Source organism: Acinonyx jubatus, chromosome C2, assembly GCF_027475565.1.
Source record: "Acinonyx jubatus isolate Ajub_Pintada_27869175 chromosome C2, VMU_Ajub_asm_v1.0, whole genome shotgun sequence".
In the NCBI taxonomy this organism is placed as follows: domain Eukaryota; kingdom Metazoa; phylum Chordata; class Mammalia; order Carnivora; family Felidae; genus Acinonyx; species Acinonyx jubatus.
Genome location: NC_069384.1, coordinates 146,461,209 through 146,487,623, shown reverse-complemented (window position 1 = coordinate 146,487,623; position 26,415 = coordinate 146,461,209). Strand labels below are relative to the sequence as shown.

Here is a 26,415-nt window from a genome sequence, read left to right as displayed (position 1 = left end):
GAGACACAGCTAAAGTAGTGCTAAGAGGGAAATTTACTGCACCAGATGCTATCATTAAAAAGGAGGAAAAGTGGGGCGCCTGGGTGGCGCAGTCGGTTAAGCGTCCGACTTCAGCCAGGTCATGATCTCGCGGTCCGTGAGTTCAAGCCCCGCGTCGGGCTCTGGGCTGATGGCTAGGAGCCTGGAGCCTGTTTCCGATTCTGTGTCTCCCTCTCTCTCTGCCCCTCCCCCGTTCATGCTCTGTCTCTCTCTGTCCCAAAAATAAATAAACGTTGGAAAAAAAAAATTTTTTTTTAAATAAAAAAAAAAGAGGAAAAGTCTCAAAATAATAACTTAAGCTCACGTCAAGAAACTAGAAAAAGAAGAGCAAAAAACAAAAACAAACTGAAAACAAACAAAAAACCCAAAGCAGGCAGGAGGAAGGAAATAATAGAAATCAATGAAACTAGGAACAGAAAAGTAATAGAGGAAATCAATGAGATAAAATTTTAGTTCTTTCAAAAGATCAACAACATTGACAAATCTCTACCAAAACAACAAAGAAAAAACTAGACAAGAGACATATTAATAATATCAAGAATCAGATAGGAAATATCACTATAGACACTATGGACATCAAAAAAATAAACAATGGAATACTATAAACAACTCTACACCCATAAATGTGACAATGTAGGTAAAATGGTCAATTCCTCAAAAAACACTACCACAATTCAACCCAATATGAAACATGTAATTTAAACAATCTTATAACTAAATTTCCTATTAAGAAATTTTCATTTGTAATTTTAAAACTCTGAAATCTCCAAGTCCAGATGGTTTCACTGGAGGATACTACCAAACATGTAAAAAGGAATTAACACCAATTACACACAATCTCTTCCAAAAAATAAAAGAGGAGGAAATAATTCCAAATTCATTTTATGAAACTAGTATTACCCTGATATTAAACCCAGAAAACTGTAGACCAATAATACTCATGAATTTATATGTGAAAATCCTTAACAAAATATTAGTAACTAGAAATCAGCAATATAATAAAAACAATTAGACATCATAACCAAATGAGATTTATTCCAGGATGCAAGGCTGGCTTAACATAGTAAAATCAACCACTATAATCCATGATATTAAAAGGCCAAAAAAAAAAATGATATCAATTAATACAGAAAGGGTGTCTGACAAAATTCAACCCTGCTTCATGATAAAACTTTCAGCAAAATAGGACCAGAGGTGAACTTCGTCAATTAGAGGAAGAGCATCTACAAAAAGCCTACAGTTAACATCATACTTAATGGTTAAAGACTGAATGCTTTCCTCTCTAAAATCAGGAACAAGGATGTCTGCTCTCACAACTATTTTTCAACACATTACTGGAAGTTCTACTCAGTGCAACAAGGCAAGAAACAGAAATAAAAGGTATAAAGATAGGAAAGGAAGAAACAAAACTACTCCTATTTGCAGATGACAAAATCATCTACATGAAAAATCCTGAGGAGCCCACCAAAAAAACCTTCTAGAACTATTGGGTTCAACAACGTTGCAAGACATAATATCAACATACAAAAATCAATGTACTTCTATAAACTAGCAAGAACACATAGAAACCGAAATTAAAAATAAAATACCATTTACAATCACACCAAAAAAAGATCCCAATAAAGCTATAATTTTTAAAATAAAATACTTATAAATCTAACAATACATGTACAGACTTCTATGCTGAAAACTACAAAACACTGCTGAAAGAAGTAAAAAAAAAGTTTTAAATGAGAAAATACATCATGTTCACAGATTGGATAACTCAACATAGTAAAGATGTTAATTCTCCACCAAACTGACATAAGGGTATCATGTAATTCCTATAAAAATATCAGAATGACAGTTTGTAAAGATAGAGTATTCTAAAATTTATATGGGAAGGCAAAGAAACTAAGATAGCTAAAACAACTTTGAAAAGGAATAAAGTGGAAGGAACCATGCCATTCCATTTCAAGACTTATTATATAGCTACGGTAGTCAAGATTGTGTGGTATTGGCAGAGGAACAGACACACAGATCAATAGAACAGAAGAGAGAACAAAGAAATAGATCTACAGCAGTACAGCTAAATTATTTTCAACAATGGTGCAAAAGCAATTCAATGGAGGGAGGACAATTTTTTCAATATTTGGTGCCAAAGCAATGGATAGCTATAGAAAAAAAAAATATTGACCCAAACCTCACACCTTACATAAAAGTCAATTCAAAATGGATCATAAATGTAAATCTAAGAAGTAAAACTATAAACATGGAAGAAAATGTAAGAGAAGATCTTCAGGACTTGGGGATGAGTTCTTAGACATGACACCAAAAGCATAATCCACAAAAATCAGTAAATTGGATTTAATCAAATTAGAAACATTAGATCTGCAAAAGCTCACGTGAAAAGGAGAAAGAACATGGACAATCCAGAGACTGGAAGAAAATATCTGTAGACCACATATCTGATAAGGGTCTCTGTATATCTAGAATTTATAAAGAATTCTCAAAACTCAACAGTAAAAAAAATCCAGTTAGAAAATGGGCAACGTACGTGAACAGACATTTCACCAAAAAGAATATACAGATGGTAAATAAGCACGTGAAAAGATGTTCAGCATCACTAACAAGTCAGGGATAGTAACTTAAGATCACAATAAGATAATGCTCTATACCTGTGAAAACACCTAAGATTTTTTTAAAAGTGAATGCTGTCAAGGCACACAGATGAAGTGGATCTCTCATACATTACTGGTAAGACTATAAAATGGTAGAGTCGCTCTGGAAAATAGTTTGGCAGTGTCCTTTACTTTTATTTATTTATTTTTTTGGCAGTGTCTTAAAATTAAACATGCAAGGGCGCCTGGGTGGCTCAGTCAGTTAAGCATCTGATTCTTGATTTCAGCTCAGGTCATGATCTCAAGTTTTGAGATTGAGCCCCATGTCAAGTTCTACACTGACAGCATAGAGCCTGCTTGGGATTCTCTCTCTCCTCTCTCTCTCTCTGCCTCTCCCCTTGCTTGTGCTTCTCTCCCTCTCTCTCTCTCAAAATAAATAAACTTTAAAAAACAAAACTAAACATGAAATTAACATATGATCTATCAATCACATTCCTGGGCATTTATCCCAGAGAAATGAAAATTTAAATCCACACAAAACCCTGTGTACAATTGTTCATAACAGCTTTATTTGTAATGGCCAAGAACTGGAATCAACCAAAAATTCTACAAATACTGAATGGTTAAATAAAACATTACATTCATACCACAGAATACTACTCAGCAGTAATAAGAAATGAACTACTGAAATTCAGAACAACTTGGATGGATCTCAAGAGCACTGTGTTGAGTGAAAAAAAACAAACAAACAAACCTCAAAAGGTCACATACCATAGGAATCCTTTCATGTAACATTCCCAAAATGACAAAATTACAGAGATGGAGAAATGACTAGTAGTTGCTAAGGGTCAGAGATGGTGGGAAGGAGGGGAATGGTTGTGATTATTATAAGGGAGAGCAAAAGATCTTTGTGGTGATGGAATAATTTTGTATTTTGCGACGGTGGTGATAGGAATCTACATTAAGTGCTAAAATGGGCATGGAGCTATACATACTTTATATCAATGTTGATTTCCTGGATTTGATGTTGTACTATACCTAAGTGAGATGTAACCAATGGGGGGGAAAGTAGGGTAAAGGGTATATGGGACCACTCTGTACTATCTTTGCAATTTCCTAAAACTGGAATTATTTTTAAATAAACTTTGAAGAATAAAGTATTAACTTCAGATCTTTATATCACTTACTTAAATTATGCTCCCACTTGATTTTTATGTGTAAGCGTCATTTTTAAATATCTCTATAAGTAGGGGCTCTGGATGGCTCAGTGAGTTAAACGCCTGACTTCCACGCAGGTCATGCTCTCGTGGTTTGTGGGTTTGAGCCCTGTCTCGGGATCTGCACTGACAGCGTGGAGCCTGCTTGGGATTCTCTCTCTTCCCCTTCTCCACTCATGCTTTCTCTTTCTCTCAAAATAAATAAACTTTAAAAATAAAACAAAATAAACATCTCTATAAGTAGATCAATAATCTTTTCTGCTAATTAACTGTAGTTTCAATGATTTCTGCTTGAATGTTGAAAAACACGTTTTATAGTGAGCAGCTCCATAACTACATGACATTTCCAAACTAGAAGGTATTCTAATCTCAGGATTAATTAAAATAAAAGCTATCTACATTTAACTAGTATTCAGTTCAAAAAATAAGAGGTAGTGGGGCGCCTGGGTGGCTCAGTTAATTATCTGCCTTTGCCTCAGGTCATGATCTTGTGATTCGTGGGTTCCAGCCCTGTGTGGGGCTCTGTACTGACAGCTCGGAGCCTGGAGCCTGCTTCAGATTCTGTCTCCCTCTCTCTCTGCCTCTCCCCCACTCACAATCTATCTGTCTGTCTGTCTGTCTCTCTCAAAAATAAATAAACATTAAAAAAAAATTTTTTTTTTTTACATTTTATTTATTTTTGAGAAACAGAGTGAGACAAAGCATGAGCAGGGGAGGGGCAGAGAGAGAAGGAGACACAGAATCCGAAGCAGGCTCCATGCTCTGAGCAAGCAGTCAGCACAGAGCCTGATGCGGGGCTCGAACCCATGAACCGCGAGATCGTGACCTGAGCTGAAGCCGGACGCTCAACCAACTGAGCCACCCAGGTGCCCCTAAAAAAATATTTTTTAATAAATAAAAATAAGAAACAAGAAGTAATGGTATAAATCTGAAAAATCATGCCACAATAATAAAAAAATGTATTATCGATTATACAAAGACAAAAGCACCCTCAGAGTACTCACACAGAGACAATAGTCTCTTCCAGGTCTTCCCGGCTCCCTCTACAAGCCAGTAGACTGGCTTCCTAACCTAACACCATGCCTGGCACACATGAGAAGCCTTCAGTAAAAACTGTTAAGCAAACGAATGAATGACCTAACAGCTGCCTTATTTTTGCCCACTGAAACAAGAAATGTGGGTTTTCAGATCTTGTCATATCCTAATCTATATTTTGAACACTTTTCCACAATAAATTTCTACTTGGAGAGAAAAAGACATTTATACAGATTTTTCTGAAGTAGAAACTGAATTAGTAATCAAATATACATACCCAAGTCACTGCTACCACGCTTTATAAAAATTACATTTTAATCTGCCTCCCCCATTTCCTAAATCCTCTTCTCAGCATCTATTTATAAACTGCTCGGGTCATAGATTATCCCTACTCTACCAGCAAAGACTTTGTCCTTAGCTGGAGGCCACCCTTGCTTGTTCCCATTGTTTTTTTTTTCCTCACCCTTAGCCCACCCCCAAATCCCTACCACATATGCTCCTCCCCCTCCTCCTCCAAAAAAGAGGGAAAGAAAAAGCATGAGAGAAAAACAGCATTAAATGACCAGACCATGACCAAGCCTTGCAAAACAGTAATGCAAACAAACAACGAATTTCATTGGGCACACAAATACTCAAACACAAGTCTTCACCATGAGGCATATTACCCACTCCTCAAATACACAATACAGAAAACAAAACTGGGTTAGTCACCCTTATTGAATTCATCTTCAACTTGAGAACCGGTAACCTAATGTGTAGATCTCTCAGGATCCTCTGTTCCATGTTTCTTGGGGATGGGGTGGGGATAGGGAGGGTACACATAACTCTGAAATGAGTTAAAGAGTAGGGGACTGAACTTGATAGCGACTAACATTACGTGCGAGGCACTGTGCTAGGAACTTTTAAACTGATAATGTTATTTACTGTTCAAAACTATCTATGAAGTAGGCATGATCTACACTGGACAGGTAGGAAAACTAAGACATAAGCGAGAGAGCCAGGTTTCAAACCCAAACTTCCTTACTGAAAACATCTGAAAGCCTATACAATCTTTTCAATATACTCTGCCTCTCTAAATCCAATTTTGGGGATCACAGCTACCCTATTTCTATTTTCTCTTTCTCCTAGAGCATTACTACTCAACTAATCAGAGACCTGTTAATAGAAGGAGCAGAGGCCCAGCGTCACACTTGTTACAATTACTCCTTACTCGCTGTGTTACCTTGAATAAGCCAATTTTCCTCTCTGACCCTCAATCACCTTTTGGATGCAGCTTGTTTCTGAGGCTCTTTCTGAGAATAAAACTTTCGGACTCCAAGATGTCTTCTGTGTTGTAAAGACAAACAGAGCTATAACCGCATTGTCTACAATGTATTTTCCAGAGCAAACTCTATTATATCGATTTAATTCTATTTACCAATATGAAACCACCTTCAATTATTTACATTTTAATTTTACTAAAATTACCTTTAACGGGATTAATTCCTTTGTAAAATTTAATTAAGATTTACCCTATCCATTGGTCTGAGCTTTACTGTTTTGTTCTGACCATGTAACAAATGTCACCAAATACTTTTCGCCACTAGGAATAATTCTTTTGTGGTTTTGATTTCTAAAAACCTCATTTTTCCCAGAGTGCTTGATCCTTCTGTCTCTGGAGGTCTAGAGGTAAGCCTGTAATGGACACAAATGTACATCACCTCCTACATCTAATGTTCGGAAAAGCTGGTCCAGTGCACCCAGTATTTGGTAAACCAAGTCGTATAATTTCGGCATGGTAAGGGAAGTTTGCTATTAAAATTAAACAGTACTCAGACCGGGGCTTCGTGGATAATCAAGGATAATCAAGGAAATCGTCCCCTCTCTCATTTGGACACACCCCTTCTCTTCCCACTGGGAGCAGCGCTCCACGCGCATCAGTCAGTTTAGGGTTCCAGCAGGCGCGCCCCGGTTGTCCCCGAGTCCAGAGAGCCGCCCGGGGAAGAAAGGGGGACAGGCGACTCGGGGAAGACCCACGAAACCGGGTGGGGCTAAGTCGGGCCTGAGGGCGGGGCGGGCCCGGGGCCGCCTCCACCTCCAGGCCCGCCCTGCGCCACACCCGACCCCGCCTGCTTTCCGCTAACGGGCCGCGGCACCCGACTCCGCCCGCCAGCCCTCACCTCGCCCCGACGGCGGCCTCCGGGAGTCGGCGCCCGCCCGTCGCGCCGCCTCACCGCCGTACCACCCGCCGCCTCCTCTGCAACCTCAGCCCACCGGGCGGACCCGGCCCAGGTCACTGGCGGCCCAGGCGCAGGTAGGCGATGGTGCGCATGCCCGAATCTTGAATCCCTATTTGCAGCTGCTAAGCGACACCCGCACCCGAACCGGCCAATCCTGGAGTGGCTTCCCCGCCCAGTCCCGGAGGAGTCCCGAATTAGCTAGTTCTTAAAGGGCTGCCACCCAAAGGCACAGGGGGAGTGGCAGGGGCGCGCGCTCCTCCCAGCTTTCTTCCCATCTGCTGGCTCTCACCCGCTTGGGTTTGACGTTCAAGCGTGTAATTCCCACGTCCGGAGGTGCGAGGAAACTTCTAGGTCTAAGCCCGATTCCTCCTGGGGTAGAGTACAGAACTGACGTGCCGAGACAGGGAGGTTCTGCGTAAGCCCGCGACACGCCCCCGCTGTGGGTTCTGCCGTCTGCGCAGCTGGGCGGGAAGTCCGAGATAGGCAAACCAAAGAGCACAGCCTCCTGCCAGCCTGGATGAGGTGCTAAAGTCCGACCCTGGAGGGACACACCCCAGTCTGGGGGTGGAGGCACTCACAGGTGTCACACGGATGGATGGCCCAATGCAGGGAAGCGGAACTCGTCCATTTATTTTTCACCCAACACATTTTGAGCACCTGCTGTGTGCCAGGCACTAGGCCTGGCGGTGGGGACACAGTGAGGAACTCCTGACACTAAACACTATGTTAAGAGAAGGCAGAGCGAAAGCACTCATCAATTAAACAATTACACAACATGTGTTGAAATACAAACTGAGATGTGTGCTCTTCCGAGAGGAACAAGGTTTTTGAGAGAAGTTACAGGAGCTTCTGGTCTGAACTTGGGAGTCCGAGGAGGCTTCCTTGAGAACGTGACACTATAGCTGACTGGTTGCTCACTAGGCAAAGGGGAAAAAAAGAGTGGTTCAGACAGAGGGCGGTTTGTGTATAAAGAACAAGAAAGCGGCAGGGCTCCTTTAGACGGATGAAAAGAAAGGTGGTGCATGAGGAGCTAGTGTTTAACAGGCACAGAATTTCAGCTGGAGAATATGAAAAAGTTCTGGAAATGAATGGTGGTGACAGCTGCACAATAATGTAAATTTTTAAATGTCACAGAACATTTAAAAATAGCTAAGATGGTACATTTTAAGTTATGTATATTTTGTCACACCAAAAAAAAAAAAAAAAAAAAAAAGACAAGAAAAGGAACTGAGAGTTTAGAGAGTAAGGAATAGGGTGAGAGCCCCTAGAGAGAATAGAAGAGCTAAGACCAGGTAAGACCTTTGTAGGCCATGCTAGAAAGTTTAGGACAGTGGGAAACTGATAAAATTTATCTTGTGTAAAATCACTTTGGCTGCTGAAGTTAAGATCAAAATGACAAAGGCTCACAGAAGCTCTGGTAGGACCAGCTGGGAAGCCAATGCAGTCATCTGGGCAAAAGACGATGAAGCTGGAGCTCGCTTAGACTTGGACTGGAGCGATGGTGAAGAGGAGGAGAACTGGACAGTCTGCAGAGACATGTAGGAACAAAATCAACAAGACGCGGTGACGAACTGGATGTGAAAGAGTAACAAAGTGGCTTCAAGGATAATGCCACTGTTCAGCCTTGAGTGAATGCGTAGATAGTGGAGGGGTTCCTAGATACAGAGAAACTGGAAGAGGATCTGATTTTGGAAAGAAAAATGATCTCTAGTTCTATCTCAGACAAGTTGAATTTGAGGTAGCCTAGAGACTTCTGGTCCAGATGTCAATGTAGGCGGTTGAATGTACAGGTACAGGTCTGGGCTAGACATCAACTTTTGAAAGTCATCACCACATGGGTAGAAACTGAAGCAGGCCTTACATAGCCAGAGAAAAATTACAAAATGAAAACAGATGACCTCCAGGGATCCCCACCTCCTGGTATTCACACTCTTGCGTGGTCTCCTCCACATTGAGTCAGGGTTGGCCTGTGTGACAAGTGATCATGAGGCTAGGTCATAAAAGGCACAAAAGATAAAAGCAATGAGATTTGATTGATAACAGAGATTGAAACCTCCTCACTGAATGTGAGGGAATCACTGGGATTCCCTCTCAAAGTGTATTCGCAGGTGAATGAAGACCTGTTCTTGTCACCACAGGTCATGAAAACAAAACTCTGGCTTAAATGGGGAAGGAGAAATTGGTGCCAGACCCACAAAAACCAAGAGTTTTTGAATGTGGAGCCTCAGGCTCTCAAAACCTGCTATGTCAGTGCTTTATAATAGGGCTTTGTGCTCTCTGACGGGTGCAGAGAGAGTGGCTCAGGCACCATAGTGGATTGGGCTACAGGGGTAAGATGTGGTGTCTGGAGTCCTAGCCCTCCTCTCCAATCATTGGTCATTTTGACTCCAGGCTCCAGAGATTTTCTTTTCCGGCCTTCTTCATTCCTCTACTTCCAGGCTCACACCCTAGATTGCTGTATCACCACAGAAGAAGAGCTCCACCTCTGAAGTTGTAAATGCAGACACCTGATCTCTGACTGTCCCTTGGCTGTTCTCAGAATTCTGCCCACTGTTGCCTGGCCTGTGGAAGCCTCCAGTCCACTTGTCCTTCTACTTTGTTGTATGTATCACCTTTCTCCAATCTTTATTTCCTTCTCCATCCACTGAAAGCGCAGGGTTTATCATTTCCATCACATTCTTCCCAATATGCTTACCTCCATTGTGCGGTTTTTCTTCTGTCACATCTGCCTGGGAGCACTCCAACTCAGGAAAAAAATCCAATCTTCTGGCTTCTCTAAATAAGCCCCTGAGCTGGAAGTGCTGCTAGAAAAAAAAAAATCGCACAACCATACAGATCAGTGCTATGTATGCACCTCGCCAGCCTCCACCAGGTCCCCAACACTGCCCGGCAGTCCCATGTTTGCCGGGTTGGCTCTGTCTCCAGCTCTCCCCAACACCAATCTCAAAATCTCCTGCGTGCTCCCCATATCTACCACTCTTCAAGATCCCCCTAGCCTCCCAGGTGCCCCCTTCACCGAGGAAAGAGCAGCCGTTAAAGTAATAGCCCTCAGTTCCCACCAACTTCTGTCCCTCTACCACCTTCTTTCCTTTTTCCCCTTTATTGCCAGGTTTCTTGGAAACAGTGGCCTGCTCTAAAGACTCCATTTGCTTCATCTTTCCTATATTTCATAGTCCCTGGAAATTCTCACTTCTGCCTCACCACATCACTGAAACCTCCTTCATTAAAGACATTAAAGTTCTAGTCTTTACCTTGCTTGACCTTTCAACAGCATTTGTCATTGCTGTCCTGTCTTGCTTCCTCAGTCACTCTTATTTTTATATGACCCCCCCCCACCTGATTTCCTCTTATATCTCTAGTCTCCCCACCCCTCCCCCATGCTCCTCTGTAGCCTCTTTTCCTTGGCCATGAGAGAAACCAAGTCACTCTCCTTGGGCAGTCTTATCCACTGCATGGTTCCATTTCCACAAGTGATGCCCCTCAAAGCTTATATCGCCAGCCCAGCCCTTGACCCTGAGTTCCAGACCCAAATAGCCAGCCATAGACTTCTACATCTCCGTCTGACATCACCTTGCATGCACGTGTCCACGGCTGAATTGATCACTCTCTCACTTCCAGTCCAACTTCTCCTTCACTGTCCCCTGTCTCCAAAAATGGCATCACCAGTCTCTCAGTTGCTGAAACCAAGACACCAGAAGTCATCCCTAATTACTCCTTCTCCCTCCCTTCTCCATTAATTCACTAAGACCTGGCAAGTCTATTCCGAATGTCTTTCAAATGCACACATTTTTTTCACTCCTCCACCGTTTCCGGCCTGCACACCTGCAGCAAGTAGCCTTCTCCGTAGTTGTTTGCTTGTTTTTTAAGGAAAACTCTAAAATGCATCTCTGACTTCACTTCTTTTTTGCCTAAAACTGTCTATAGCTTCCATGGTTCCTAGGAGAAAGTCCAGACTCTGAGTGCCAGTCACTTGGGTAACCTCTACTTCCTCTTCATATTGAGACATCTGTCTGTTTTCTGTGGAGCCTTTGGGGACTTTTCCCAGGGAGAGAGCCTTGCTGGGGTTAATAGTACAGGCTTGGGAACCAGGAAGCCCTGAAGTCCTGGTCCAGTTCAGGTATGTTGCCCCACTTTTCTCACTGGGTTTTACTCCTCTGTGAAATGGAATGAAAGCTGCCTCCTCACAGGGTTCACTAAGGGAATTGTGGAGGGAGAGCCCAGCAAAGTAGATGAGCCTGCTCTGGATCAGGGCCACTACTCAGGGAAATGAAGCTCTATGAGGCAGAATTGCCCCCCCCCCCCCAGATCCCTTTTGAGTAAAGGCTTCGAAGATCTTCCTCCTAAATGATGTGGCTGCTGTTCACCCTGTGCTGCAGGGAAATCCAGCCTTGTTCCCATGTCCATAATGGATGGGTTGAACAAGAGAGAAGACAACCACTTCAGAGTGTCAGCGGTTGCCAGCAGTAACTATGTGGCCCAGGAGGGTAGGACCAGCTTCCTTCTTTTATCTTGCAGCAAGCCACCTCTGCAGTATGGTGCACAGGCAGTATGGAGTAGTAAGTTAAGAACGAGGGCTCTAAAGCCATACTACCCGTGTACAGATATTGGCTCTGCCCTTAGTGGCTGTGAGATCTTGGGCAGGTTACTTAACCTATTTTCTCATCTGTAAAATGGAGAAAATAACAGTTCTTTTTAGGGCCGTAAACCTAGTGAGCTTTGTTACTACCCAAAGGAAAAATAGGTGTAGATACAAGTTTCTTCCTCAGCAAAGAATAAAGCTAACAGCAGTGTTTTCCTACTACCTGCAGGGTTTGGCTTGGCAGGAGGCAATGGCCAGGGTTCACGTTCCAGACGCGTATCTGGAGGCACCAGAGTGATGTCGAAATGGGGAGGAGTGGACTTGGAGCCAGATATCTGGCTTCCAGCCACAATACCCGTGTGACCCAACGCAAGGTGCTCCTGCAGATAGACTACCCAGCGCCTAAAAGGCGAGGAGCTGACGCCCGGGCCCCGCCCCCGAGGCTAGCTCTCCAGACTGCGCAAATGCAATCGAGCGCCTGCAGCGCTGAGCCCCAGGGGGCGGGACCGAGGCTGACGCTCTGACCATCGCTCTTGCGCGCCCAATCACAAAGGACGTTCCGTCTGTTCCCAGTCACCGGGAGGACCCAATCAACGTCGAGAGTGTAGGCCCCACCTAACATGGGTCCCTGCTTCAGTAGTAGTGCGCCTGGGGCTGCCGGTTGGCTCCGGTTTAGATGCACGGGGGTCCTCAGGGCCTGAGACCGGGTTCCAACCTGGCTTCTCGGGATGTCGGTGGCCTTCGTACCGGACTGGCTGAAAGGCAAGGCGGAAGTTAATCAGGAGACGATCCAGCGGGTGAGCGCTAACGAGGGCGGAGAGAAGTTCCTTCGTTGAGATCTTGAAAGGGTTCGGGTTCGGGAAGCTTCCTAGAGTGAGCAGCATCCCAGTTGAGGCTTGTGGTGGGTTTGCGTAGGGGCTTGGCTTGCAGCGGTGTGGCGTGAGACCGGAACGAAGTCGGCAAGAACACTGGGCAGTACAGTCCCGCATTGAAGAGACTAGGGGGCAGTGTGCCTGGCCGTTCCGATGACGCACTGCGCTGACCCTTTCTCTGGTCTTTCAGCTCCTGGAGGAGAATGACCAGCTCATCCGCTGTATCGTGGAGTATCAGAACAAAGGCCGGGCGAATGAGTGCGTCCAGTAAGTACCCGCCCCTCCTCCCAACTTTTGGGAGGAGGATAAACCAGTGTGGTGATACAGCAAGCTGACCTGAACTAGGAGTCTTGGGTGACTGATCCCCGATGAGGCTCAGAGGTTACTTACCTGCTCCAAACCACACAGACAGCACATTGTGAAGCCTGGAGTCAGATGTGGCACCCTCTTTGAATTTGAATTATGCTCACTGCAAACTTCCTTCAGGTAGACATGTCAGTTGATGACAACAGGGGTGGGGAGTAGATCACGTGGAAAACTAGTCTCGGGAGATGAGCGCTGTGGCCCCTTGCTCATCATGGATCCTCAGCTCATCCTTTTTCTGAGGGGGTCAGACCATTTGACTGTTAAGTTAGTTCCCTTTCATTTTCTAACTCGCAGTCTGTAATGCACACAAGGACCATAAAAGACTTACAAGTTAAGCCAAAGGCACATTCAGCACAGTAATTGAATGTGTTTTCTAGTTATATACCAAAATGAGAGAAAATAGTCTTTCTAAATGTAGTCCAGGAATTATGCTCCGTTTATTATTATATTATTTCATTCTTACTGAAGACATGTTTAAGAAAGCCATGCTTTTCCCACCCCCTAAAAAAATCACCCACAATCCCTCACTGAATAGCTCAATGGCATAGTAGAGGTATCTTTGTGTAAGTCTTTGCATTTGATTCTGGCATCTGACAATTTGCTTTTTTACAGTTTATAGTAAACTCTCATTTTTCTATATAAAAGTTGCAAAACATTCCATTTGGTGTAGCGATTCTCAACCTATACATAAGAAAGTTATCAAAATTTCCTGGTGGGCTTTTTCACATTGCATAGGCCATGCTTCCTGCCCTCCTAGTCTGATTTGCCTTCCTAGGTAGAGACCTCTGTCACCTGATTGAGAATCACTACTATAGTAAGCTCACATTGATACCTTTGAAGTGCTTTGTCCCTTTAAGTTTGTTCAACAGACATTCTATAAGTACTACTGAGTACCAGACACTGTTTCAGCTACTGGGGAATCAGTACCAAAACCAGCTTTGCTTTTTACCAAATCAGGTACCTTGTCTGCTCTTACAGAGTTTACATTCTAGACTCCAGAAGCTGGAAGGAGGAAATCATACAATTAGGCACATAGTAGTAAGTGCTTTGAATAAGAATAAACCAGGGTAAGTGAGGGAGAAGGAATGCCATTTTACACAGGGTATACCTGATGCAACATTTGAGCAGACACCAGAGGTGAGGGAGCCAGCTATATAGATTTGTGAGGCAGAGTCAGCATCAGGTGGAAAAGCCCCCTAGGCTAGGACACGCTGGTTATCTTCAAATCACAGCAAGGAGGACACTGCAGCCAGAACTCAGTGAGCAAAGGGAAAGTGGTAGGAGCTGAGATCAGAGACGTAACTGGAGGCCCCAATCTTACAGCCTTGCAGGCCATCAGAAGGGCTGGAAGGCTCAGCTTTACTCAGAATGAGATGGGAGCTTTTGGAGGGTTTTAATCAGAGGTATTGCAAGTCTTATACTGTACAATGATCCCTTAGGTTGCTACTTAGGAGTCAAAGGTAGAGCAGGGAGACCAGTTATGAGACTGGCCCGATACAATAGCCTAGGCAAGAAGGGGAGTGGTTTGGCCCAGAGAGGTAGCCATGGAAGTATAAGTGCAAACAGGTAAGAAGCTGGATATATTTTCCTTGGTGTTAAATAAGGAGGTTGATGATACTAAATCATCTAAACAATAGATGAGCTATTCCACTAGGGTGGGTAAATTCCTTTCCAGTGTTTTGTTAGTGTTCAGTAAAAACAAGCCTCTGATTTTTGCCTGTTTTTTACCCATAGGTACCAGCATGTGTTACACAGAAATCTCATTTATTTGGCTACCATCGCAGATGCCAACCCCACCAGCCCTTCAAAACCAATGGAATAATCTTTCAGCTGGCTCTCATAAGGAGTAATTGAGGGTAACCCATTTCCTATGAAGTAGAGATAGGATTTTTACCAACTCAACTGCTTGAAACATGAATGAAACCTCTGTGACTCTTTTAAAAATGTGAAAAGGTGAAGAAAGCTACTAAGTTAACTGTATTCGCAGCGTAAATATTTATTTTAATAATTAAGCAGATTAAGTTGACTCCAGATGTCCTCTTTCCTGTTTGGATGTTTCGATAACAAAGATATCATGGGCATCTTCAATTCAACCTTTTCAGTTTCAACCTGAAGAGGAAACTGAATAGATGTTGGGCAATCAACAGGAATTGGCAAGACTCCTAACTGAGGCCCTGCCGAATGGATGTGTAACTGTGTGCTCCCTCCTACCAGTTTGTAGTTGTGGACCTGACGATTTTTTTCAGGTTGCTTTGAAATAAAGCTCGCCTTTCCATGAAAGACTCCTATTGAGGTATAGAGGTTTTCATATAATAAGTGTTCCATTTGGTCTTCTGGAAAAACTGTGAAGACTTAAAAATATATGTAACAACGGGACACCTCTGTGGCTCAGTCAGTTAAGCGTCTGACTTTGGCTCAGGTCATGAACTCACAGTTTGTGAGTTCGAGCCCTGCATCGTACTCTGTGCTGACAGCTCAGAGTCTGGAGCCTGCATGGGATCCTGTGTCTCCCTGTCTCTATCCCTCCCCACCCCTCAACAATGAATACATGTCTTAAAAATATGTATATATGTGACAACACCGTTATCATTGCTAACCAAATCAATAGTAATTCTTAATTATTTAATATCATCTAATATCTTTTAAAATACTTTTTAAAAATATCTTTTCCCACCTATCTTTTTAAGGTTCTTGGCTGGGCCTCTATAATAAAAGACAGGTTAACAAAAGAAAAGCATATAAGTTAAGTTTGATGTGACATGGGAGGGCTTCATAAGGAAATGAAGACCCAAAAAACCAGTTAAACCTGAACACTTTTATATTAGATTTGATGAAAAGTAGAAAGTTGTGGAAAACTGTGGGTGGAACAGTAGGGTATGAGTGCAGCGTAGTAAATTAGGGGAACTTAGCATGGCCTTTTCATTCAAAATCTCAGTGTCCCTCCTTTTTAAAAGATAAAGATGCTCCTTTCTTCTGGGTATAAGGAGGGCACTTCTCACATGGGGTCTCATGACCTTGCTTCTTGGGAGGTCAGAAAATCCTTCCAGCATCTCATTTTTCAGATTCCTTCAGCTTAAAATATTCAGTACACCAAGGTGTCACGTTTTGGAGTAGCATGTCCTGAACTCCATCAATTATCACAAAATGTCTTTTTGTTGACTTGTCTAACTCTGGGTCCAAACAAGTTTCATAACACTGCATTTTGTTGACATCCCTTAAATCACTGTAAAAATACTTAGCAGTTCCCCTTCTTGTCTTCATTGCCATTTGTTGGCAAAACTAGGTGATATGCCCTAAAATTAATCATGTTCTAGATCTGCCTAGTTGCATCCCTATGATGTTATTAAATATGTCCCAGTATTGCCCACTTTTCCTGTAAACTGGTAGATCTAGAGGCTCATTCAGACTCAGATTCTAGTATTTTTGGCAAGTATACAACATAGGAGGTAAGAGGTACTTGCTTCTGCATTATATCAGGAACGACCTGATTTATCCATCAAGTGCCCAATAGTCTTTGACTTAAATTATGATCTGCCTAGCTTTGATCTATTATTTCGTTAGGGATTGCATACCGGTGATTTTCTATTTTATCATCCCTCCTGCCTTTATTAGCTTTGTCCAATAAAGACCTTTTCCTCTTTGAGACTTCTCTGTAAAATGAAGCGAGGAGATTTTCCTAAGTGAACCCAAAATTAAAACCTCCAGTGCCTGGCTCCTTTTGTAGGAGTTAAGGGTTGTAACCTAGAGAGGCCTCATTTTGAGTCCCAACTCTATCATAACCTCTGACCGCTGCTTCCTCACCTATAATACGATGATAATGAAAGTAGTATCTGCCTCCTGAGGTTGTAAGATTGAGGTAATGTGGTTGAGAGCTGGGCACATAGTAAACACTCAATGTGTGTTAGCTCTGATGTGTTATCTAAGGGCTCTGGCCCTTTCTGGCCCTTCTCTAATCTGGGAAGAAGCCAGTTCTTTGTTTCCTCATTCCCCCATTCTTCCATCCTTAGAGTTCTAGTCCATTAATGAACGACTCCTTCCCCCACTGTTCATGGGGTTGGTGCCCATACTCTATACGATGTGGTCTGCTCGTGGGCCTGATCTGTTTAGCAGATATGGTGGGCACAATGCAATGTTTTTAGTTTTGAATTAGGTGCTAACATTTAAAGAGGGTCTCCCAATAAGCCTGAATTTCTAGCAGTGCTGGGCCTGCAGGTCCACATGGCAACCATCAGCTGGAGTTGGATGGCAGTTGCCCCCTTTACTAGGCAGCTTGACCTGTTCACATAGGGCTTGGCTCGAGCTGGAATAAAAATGCCAGCTGATGTTTCAGTTTGGACCTCCCCTAAAACAGAGCCTGAGACAAGGCCTTGGGTGCAGATAGTTTATTTGGGAGGTGATCTCAGGAAACAGGAATAAGGCCATGAGGACGATGAGACAGAGAAGAAGGAAAAACCGCTAAGCAAGTGTGTTATCAAAGTTACCGCTATAGGCAATAAAGGCTCAATTCTGGGGCAGGGGTCAGAAGGATGGACCTAAAAGCATACAAACGTCTCAGAAGTGTCTGCCTGAGAGACCCTGGCTGGGGTTGCCTCCAGGGGAGTTAGCTCCTCTGTACTAACAAGCAGCCTTTGTGGCCAAGTGGGCCCTAGATGTCAGAGGAGGAAGAAAGTAAAAAGCTGCATGGCAGCCCCTCCGATGGGCTTCTGCTAGCACAATGTGAGTCTGACCTTGTAGGAACTGTCCACTACTGGCACGGGAGGCAAGGGTCTGTGACAGAGCATTGGAGGTTCCAGTGTATGGGTTCTGAGCACGCCGGTGTGGCCTATGGCAGTTTAGGGTAGCTTCCTGTGCAGTAGGGGGAATAGCCGTAAAGACAAAGTCCAGTTCCCCCTTAGAGGGAAGGAGTTGGTGACCTGCTGTGTTCCCCTCTTTTCGTCTCTTGGAAGGATATATCAGTCCGCATGTAGACAACTGAATCAGGGCAAATCAGAGGCCTCTGGAAACAGCCAAGTCTGTTTAAGCCACAGTTTACCCGAATTGCCAGAAAATTGCCAGACTCTCCAGAGGGCCCTTTTCTGGAGAGACACACTGGAGAAGTTGGCACAGGCCACTTAGCTGTTATGGTACACGCCCCAGCCCATCTCTACCAGTCTGCTTCAGAGGGAAGCACCTACCATCCCTCTTAGGGGACCCAGGACTCAATATAGTTGTGAAAGGTGATTTAAAAAGGTAAAGACCAAACCTGACCAGACTGTATTAACTGCTTTTCTCAGAGGATCTCCTGCTTCAAGATTAAGCCTCCACTCTGCCTGTCAGCCCTTTTCCAGCTCTCGGGGTCAAGCTGATCTCCCAAAAGCCTACATAGGGCCTGGGCCTTTCTCTTGGGTTTCCAAGCCTGCTTCCCAGGATTTGCAACTGTGGCAACTGATGTCATTATCACCTTCTCCCGAGATGAGGATATGGCAGCTAAAACAAAGAGAGCAGATAATTTGAAGTCAGGTTTATTCCACAAAATGTTAAGCTATTTTTTCCCACTTCTTCATGAGGCTTTTTGACATTGCAGTCTGACTTTTGGGGACCATAAGTAACAATATGGCTAGGGAGGAAATGATGTTCAGTGCTATCTCATATACTCTTGAGCCTCTGTAATAAACATCCATTACTAAAGGTGATCCTGACTATATTTCTTAAGCTGGACACATAGTATCTTCATTTTTGTTGTTACTCTACCTCACACATATATTGTTTTGATTCTATTTTAATAAAAGCGATTTTAAGAAGTTATCTGTTACCTCTTTTCCAAATGAAAATCCCACAGATTCTTCCGGAATCTAGATATTCCCTTCAGTCACTGGGACATTTCTTTCCTTCCTAAATCTTTTCATCTTTTAAAAAATTTTTTTAATGTTTATTTATTTTTGAGAGAGAGAGAGAGCACTAGCAGGGCAGGGGCAGAGAGAGAGGAGACACAGAAACGGAAGCAGGCTTCAGGCTCTGAGCTGTCAGCACAGAGCCCGACGCAGGGCTCGAACTCACAAACTGTGAGATCATGACCTGAGCCAATGTCAGAGACTTAACCAACTGAGCCACCCAGGTGTCCCATTGTAAATCTTTTTAATAAGAGTCTAGGGCCCAAAGGGAAGTTGTTTGTTTTCATTTCTGTTTGTGATAAATTCATTCATAAAAAAAATATTTACTGATCCACTAGTGTGTGCTGAAGGTACTACAGTGAGTAAGCCAGACAATGTCATTGCTCTCATGGAAACTTTATTCTTATATAAAGAAGGCAACACGGTATAAATAACCTGTATTTCTGGGGGAGACAAGCAACAAAATATAAACCATCAAGGAAAGCTTCACATGGCAATAAGTGCTGTGCAGAGAATTACAACAAGGTAATGTGCTAAAGAGTGTCTGGGTGGCCACTTTAAGTAATGGAGTCAGGAATGACCCAGGGAGGTGACGTTGCAGCTGAGATATGAACAACAAGGAATCTGACACATGACCATCGAGGGACCCAGCAGTGCAGGCAGAAGCAAGAGCTATGCAAAGACTTTTCATTCCAACTGGCTTTTCTTTTCTCTCTCTCTCCTGAGTCCATGTATAGAGCAGTATTCACCTATGTGGTCATCAATTCAATTAGAACGTGAGTTCTCGTTTGGCCAGGCCTGTGCTGGGTTCTCCAGTGAGGAAACTAGAGGAGACAGAGCACTGGGTCGTGCTTTCAGGGAGCTCCCAATAAGCCTGACAAGATAAAAGAGGCCTACACCCAGGCACGGACCAGGGCACTATGCAGCACTGAGGATGCTGAGAAATTGTCCATATATTGAAGCTGCAGGGATTCCAAGTGGAAACTAGCAAGTGCTTCTTACAGAAAAAGTCTATGCTTTTCCATTCCTGAGCACCCTTTTGTCTGCAAACAAAAAACTGCCCGTTGTAGCAGAAGCTACCAGCATCCCACGCTCATTTCTTGAACTTTATTTACTCTTTTAATTGTGCTGCAACCAACTCCCAACAGTCCATATCTGTATCTTTATTCCTGAGGACTTTTTTCTAAAACTAGACGTCTGCCTTGCCCAGGCATCGTAGACCAGAAGAACCTGGAGATTACCATGCTGGCAACAGCTTCTCAAGTCAGGACTCTCAGTAGATGGAGTATTAACATCCCAGCTTCCTCACCCCTCCGTAGGGATAATTCCAAGATGTTTCTTGTGTACTAGTTGCCAGAGTTCCTCATCAGGATTAGGCTCTAATCACCCACTATGGTAGCCGATTTATTAGTAGCACACGCTTTACTGCCTATCTTCGTTGTTTCACTTCTCCATCCTCTGAATGGAGTTTCCTAGGGCCACTTCTTGCACTCAACTTGTACTCAAACCATCATCTCAGAGTCTTCTTCTGAAGGAAATAACCAAGATACCAGTCGTTTAATGCCTTACCCTTGGTAGGTAGACCCAGATGGACTGGCTTAGCAAATATAGCTTCCATTAGCACCAGAGCAGATAATTTTTTACCCAAACCCTGTCTACTTGCAAACATTAGTGTCTAGAAAAAGCATCATTAGGACCAATTTAGAGTTTGCAATCAGAGAACAAGTTGATCAACATAAAGTGAGGAACCTACCTGACAAGAAGTGCTTGTTGTCGTGAGTTTTTCGTATGCATTTGATGGGAGCCAAGCTCCCTGCTGAAGGGGATGAAGCATTAGACATGTGTGAAAATACAATCACGCTTTAAAGCAAGTTAGTGACGGGGCGCCTGGGTGGCTCAGTCGGTTGAGTGTCCGGCTTCGGCTCAGGTCATAATCTCACAGTTTGTGAGTTCGAGCCCCGCGTCGGGCTCTGTGCTGACAGCTCAGAGCCTGGAGCCTGCTTCAAATTCTCTGTCTCCCTCTCTCTCTGCTCCTCCCCTGCTCATGCTCTGTCTCTCTCTCTCCTTCAAAAATAAATAAAAACACTAAAAAAATAAAAAAATAAAGCAAGTTAGTGGCAAAAAAGCCACTTGCCTAAAAGGCCAACAGATGTGTAGTATCCACAATTAAGGTGACTTCTTAGTTTGCAGCCATTGCCTCAGTGGCCATTTCTGTGCGGCCATACCCCTGTGCTTCTCCTGGTAATTGGCACCACCCAAGCTGATCAGTCACGGTATCTGCCCACTACTGTGACCATCAAGACTGATGGACATATGAACCTCATCAATTCAACAGATCTCTCGCTGGGATTTTTCTCACTGGTGCTGGCAGAAAAAGTGCCTTCCCCTCAGATTTCCAGGCTATAAGAATATATGCTGGGATCTGCCACAGCCATGTCCTCTGACTCCCGGGGGAAGGCCCATCTGCTCTTGACTAATATCATGAGAATGTTATTCTCTCAAAATGTCCATTTTTCTGTAAAATGGAAGTCTACTTGTTTTCCACAAAAGAATAAATCTAGGATTTCAAAAAATGTATTTAAAAAATTTCAATATAGATATTGTTACCAAATTCTGGTAATACTTCTTTTGCTATGTTTAGGTTTGATGATTGGCTAGGAGGACTCACAGGACTCAGCATATATACTCATACCTATAACTTTTTATAGCAAAAGAATACAAAGCAAATCAGCAAAGGGAAAAGGCACATGGGGTGAAACCCAGAGGAAACTAGGTTCAAACGTCCCTTTCCCAGTGGAATCACACAGGATAAGCTTAATTCCTCCAGGGATGAATCATAACAACATGTGAGAAATGTCTACCAGGGAAGTTCATTAGAGACTGAGTGCCAAAAGTTCTTACTGGGGGCTGGTCACATACGTATATATCCTCTGCCTAGTACATACCCAGTTTCCAGATCCACAGAAGGAAAACAGGTGTTCAGCAGATCGTTTGCTAAAATAGTTCAGGCATAATAAAGCATTCTAATCATTCAACTGAAGTTTTCAATAGGCACAGGAAATTGATTACCATTCAAGTTCCCTGATTCCACCCACAGAGCAGCCTTTTAGGCAGGCTTTTCTAAAGATAGCAGTCTTAGGCCTATTAATTCTTTTCTGCACAATTTCCTATTTAAGATATAGGATATCCTTTAATTAAAAAATGGTATAAGCAAATAAGGTAGAATTGTATATGTATCTTCTCACTGGATTCCTTTTCTCCCTTTTGTTCACCTTTTTTCTCCTTTCCCTAAATTATAAAAACATAAAAGTTACTTTGGTAGGGATCCCTTTGTATTATAGTGGATATACTGAAGGAACTTAGAGGCAATAGATAACCAGTACACCATACACTGGGATAATTATATGCCTTTTCTTTATTCTGTTAATATGATCAATTATATGAATAGATTCTCTGATCTTGAACCATCTTTGCCTTCCAGAGTTAAAGCCAACTAGGTCAGGAACATTTAGGGGTTTAAATGCTGCTACATTCTATTTCCTAATATTTTATTTGATTTTTAAATCTATGTTTATAATGAGATTGGTCTATAACTTTCTTGCCCTGTCTTTGGTATTGGTATAACAAGATAAGTTAGGTAGCTCTCTTTTTCCATTTTCTAAAATATTGTGATTGAGAAAAGATTATTGATCCTTAAGGGTCTGGTAAAATGTGCCTATGAACCAATGTGGAACCTGTGTTTTTCAGAAAGGAAGACTATGTTTGGTCATAATGGTTTTATTATGAGTCATTTCAAAGAAATATAAAAGTAGAGAACATAGCTTGCTCAAAAATCCCCATATACCTCTCACCTAGATACAATTATCAAGATTAAGCCACATTTGTTTCACTCATTATATATATCTAAAAAACAAAGGACATTTTCTTGCATAACCAAAATGTCATTATCCTTATGTTCATTATTCATTATTAGATGGCTAACAAAATTAAGTGTGTTTCCTTGTTTTCACCTACTATCTAGACCATTATCAAATTTCCCATCTGGCTATGTCAAAATGTCCTACACAGTTGTTTGGAAAGAAATTAGGGGTTACTAATTCAATTTTTTCAATGGTTGCTAGTTTATTTAGGCCTTCTATTTCTTTTGAGTCAATTTTGGCAATTTCTCTTTTCTAGAAAATTATGTTTCATCTAAATTTCCCGGCCAGCACTCCTGATTAGTTTTGCCAGGGTCCTATCCATTAAAGTGCCAACTGCTGGTGTGATCCCACTGTAAAAGGCTTAAAACTCAGAATCAATACCTGAATATTCCTGCTACTAAGGTTCTCCAAATCAAGCCTGAGTCTGTAAACTCCTTGGATATGAATTTTCTACTCTGGAGGAAGAGGGAGGAGGTATCAGTCCTTTTGGCGCATGCTGGCCCTAGGCCTGCCTTCTCCCAAGAGTTCCTTCACCTTAACCACAGACTGAATAGCATACCTTATGCTCAAATCATGTGAAATATAATTTTAATTCACAGGACAGAATAAAAGAATTTTGAGCAAGGAGGGAACTTAGAATGTATTTCATCCTGCTTATTTTCCAGATGAAGTCACTGAACTCCAGGATCAAAGTGATTTGCCCCAGATCATTTGATCAGGAGACTTTACTGGAGGAGGAGAGGGGAGGAAGGAGACTTTAGTGGAGTGGCAAGATAAAAACGAATTCCAGGAGATTTAATGCATTTTAAATACTCCCCAAATTAAGTACACTACTACATTCCAGAGCCCTAAAGTCTAGTTACATTGAAGTCAGCTGCCCCAAAGCATAGTAATTACAAATTATTCCCCACGGCAATGCTTTTCTTCCTTCCACAAGTCTTTGTATGAAAGTCAGTTTTACCAACCCATTTCATCTCAAAGTAGGCAATGTACATTTCACTTTTTTCCAAACCTATAAATGGTCAGCTGTAACACTGTAAGCAAAATCAGACCCAGGACCACTAACTTCTCAATTCAGCCTAGGTTACAAATGTGAACCGCAGGAGACTGTTGCTTTGATAGAGATACTGGACTTTTAGAGAGGTGGAAATGGCAACCTGACAGAGACAGCACTTCCACTGTGGTGCAGAAAGTCTCTGTACTTTACAAGGTGGCACAAGTGCAAAAACAAATTAGAAACCACCTGAGTGACCCTGATTAAAAAAAAAAATTGTTTTTTTGCGTTTCTTTATTTTTGAGAGGCTGAGAAAGACAGAGCATGAGTGGGGGAGGGGCAGAGAGAGAGGGAGACACAGAATGGGAAGCAGGCTCCAGGCTCTGAGCCATCAACCCAGAGCCTGATGCGGGGCTCGAACTCCCAGACCGCGAGATCGTGACCTGGCTGAAGTCGGACGCTCAACCGACAGAGCCACCCAGGCGCCCCATGACCCTGAGTTTTAAATTTACTGTAAAGCTACAGTAATCAAAACAGTGTGCCACTTCACACTCATCAGGATGGCAATTATTAAAACAAAACAACAACAGAAAATGACAAGTGTTGGGGAGGATGCTGAGAAATCGAAACCTTGTGCATTGCTGATGGGTGTGTAAAATAGTGCAGTTCCTCATAAAAACAGAATTAGCTTATGACCTAGCCATCCCACTTCTGGGTGTGTACCCAAAGGAATTGAAAGTAGGCTCTCAAAGAAATATTTGTACCCTCCTCCCGATAGCCATATTATCACAATAGCCAAAAGGTAGAAGCAACCCAAGTGTCCATCTGCTGGTGAATAAAGAAAATATGGTATACTCACACAATGCAGTTATTATTTAGCCTTAAAAAAAAAAAAAAAAAGAGAAGGAAATCCTGCAATATGTGGTAACAGGGTTGAAACTTGAGAACATTATGCTAAGTGAAACAGGTCAATCACAGAAAGACACATATTGCATGATTCCACCTGTATGTGGTAACTAAAAGAGTCAAACTTATTCAAAGAATAAAATAGTGGTTGCCAGGGGATGGGAAGAGGGGGAAACCAGTTGCTATCAAGGGTTACAAAATTTGACCTATGAAAGATGAATAAATTCTAAAAACTTGCTGTACATTTTATCTACTGGTAACAATACCACATTGTACATTTAAAAGTCTGTTAAGAGGGTAGATGTCATGTTAAGTGTTCTTACCATAATAAAGTAAAAAAAAAAAAAAAAAAAAAAAAAAAAACAAAAGAAGAGTGGTTGCCTGAGGCTGGGTAGAGGGGAGAATACAGTTGGATACAGAGTTTCAGTTTTCCAAGATGAAAAATGTTCTGTGGATAGATTGGTGGTAATGGTTGCACAACAATGTTAATGTACTTAATGTCTCCAAATTTTACACTTGAGTTAAATGACAATTTTAGGCAATGTGGATTTTACAGTTTTAAAATTTTTTCTTTAACAGTTTTATTTATTTTTGAGACAGAGTATGAGTAGGGGAGGAGCAGAGAGAGAGAGAGGGAGACACAGAATCCAAAGCAAGCTCCAGGCTCTGAGCTGTCAGCACAGAGCCTGACGCGGGGCTCGAACCCACGGATCGTAAGATCATGACCTGAGCCGAAGTCGGATGCTTAACCGACTGAGCCACCCAGGCGCCCCTGCAGTTTTAAGAAAATAAAACAAAAACAAAACAGTGTGGCCCAGGCATAAAGATAGGTACATGGAAGAGTGAGTGTAACAAAGTAAGTGCAGAAATAGAATAATAAGTGGTCGCAAAACCAAGGTAATTCAATTGATAAAACGCAGTTTTTTCAACAAAGGGTGGTGGAACTACTCTGTTTTCATGGGGGGGGGGGGTGTCAAATGAACCTCACCCTCTACCTGGCACCACAATGAAAAATTCCAATAGATCGTATTCTTACACGCAAAAATTAAGACTATAAAACTTCTAGAAGAAAACACAGGAGAAAATCTTCAGGAGCTTGGGGTAAGCAGAGATTTCTTAGCACAGAAAGAGCACAAACCATACGAGAAATTGATCAAGTGCCTTCACTAAAATTAAAAACTGCTTCGCACAACCACCGTCTAAACAACGAAAAGGCCCAGCTGAGGAGAAAACATTCGCAATTATATATGAAAAAAAGATTTGTACTTAGAACATATACGTCTCACTCGTTTAACAAAACATTTGTACACAGAACTCTCGCATTCAATAAGACGAAAAGGAATAAAAAAACGGGAAAGGTCTTGAACTGACCCTTCACAAAAGAAGTAGAATGGCCACGAGCAGAAAACTATTCCGGGGACGCTGGAGCCAAAGAGGGAACGAACGCACATCTCAACCTAAAAGGCTTTTGAAATGAGACAGTCTAACAGGAGGAGAGCGTCTTAACTACTCCTTGCGAAAAGGAAAACAGGCAAACAGATCGGTCGGTTGACTAGACGTCAACGACTTAATTTCTCACTGCTTGCTCACAGGTGTAGACAACACGGACGCACCGCGACACCGGAAAAAGAGAGGGCGAGAGGAAGTAGAGAGTGCAGGCGTGAACTCAGCTCCCAGATTGGGCGACTGACTGCGGGGCGGGGCAAAAAAGGACCAGCTCAGGTATGGGAGCTTCGGACCAGAAGCTCCACTGGAGCCCCAGACACGCCCACCTGCGCGCGCACCCTTCAGTTAAACA

At 42.7% G+C, this 26,415-nt stretch overlaps 2 protein-coding genes and 1 long non-coding RNA gene across 4 annotated transcripts in view; 1 reads left to right on the top strand and 2 right to left on the bottom strand.

Annotated features, from left to right (window-relative positions):
* SEC22C (SEC22 homolog C, vesicle trafficking protein) overlaps positions 1–9,106 on the bottom strand; it is a 30,744-nt gene extending 21,638 nt beyond the window's left edge. The window contains exons 1-2 of one of the 2 annotated variants that reach the window (XM_027040809.2): positions 8,518–9,106; positions 7,400–8,027 (exon numbers count right to left, since the gene is read on the bottom strand). The gene's annotated coding sequence lies outside the window, so the exon portion shown is untranslated. Of the gene's footprint in view, positions 1–7,050; positions 7,376–7,399; positions 8,028–8,517 lie in introns of those variants that run through there. The other variant, XM_027040808.2, reaches the window with a different exon arrangement.
* A 3,160-nt stretch (positions 9,107–12,266) lies between these two features.
* SS18L2 (SS18 like 2) lies at positions 12,267–18,711 on the top strand. The gene is made up of 3 exons (XM_015062804.3): positions 12,267–12,486; positions 12,752–12,828; positions 14,662–18,711. Exons 1-3 carry the CDS (start codon positions 12,418–12,420, stop codon positions 14,747–14,749), a joined length of 234 nt encoding a protein of 77 aa, XP_014918290.1. The 5' UTR covers positions 12,267–12,417; the 3' UTR covers positions 14,750–18,711.
* Positions 18,257–26,249, bottom strand: LOC106966671 (uncharacterized). Its single transcript, XR_001428814.3, has 3 exons — positions 25,989–26,249; positions 20,551–20,613; positions 18,257–18,393 (listed from the first exon to the last, which is right to left on the bottom strand). It is a non-coding gene; the product is annotated as an uncharacterized LOC106966671 (long non-coding RNA).
* Between the last annotated feature and the right edge of the window lie 166 nt (positions 26,250–26,415).

What these genes read in the sequence shown, in the direction of transcription:
- SS18L2 (XM_015062804.3), top strand. Translation starts at nt 12,418, where the DNA reads ATGTCGGTGGCCTTCGTACCGGACTGGCTGAAAGGCAAGGCGGAAGTT. An exon ending in ATCAGGAGACGATCCAGCGG is followed by an intron (nt 12,487 to 12,751) that starts GTGAGCGCTAAC and finishes CTGGTCTTTCAG; the next exon opens with CTCCTGGAGGAGAATGACCA. An exon ending in CGGGCGAATGAGTGCGTCCA is followed by an intron (nt 12,829 to 14,661) that starts GTAAGTACCCGC and finishes TTTTACCCATAG; the next exon opens with GTACCAGCATGTGTTACACA.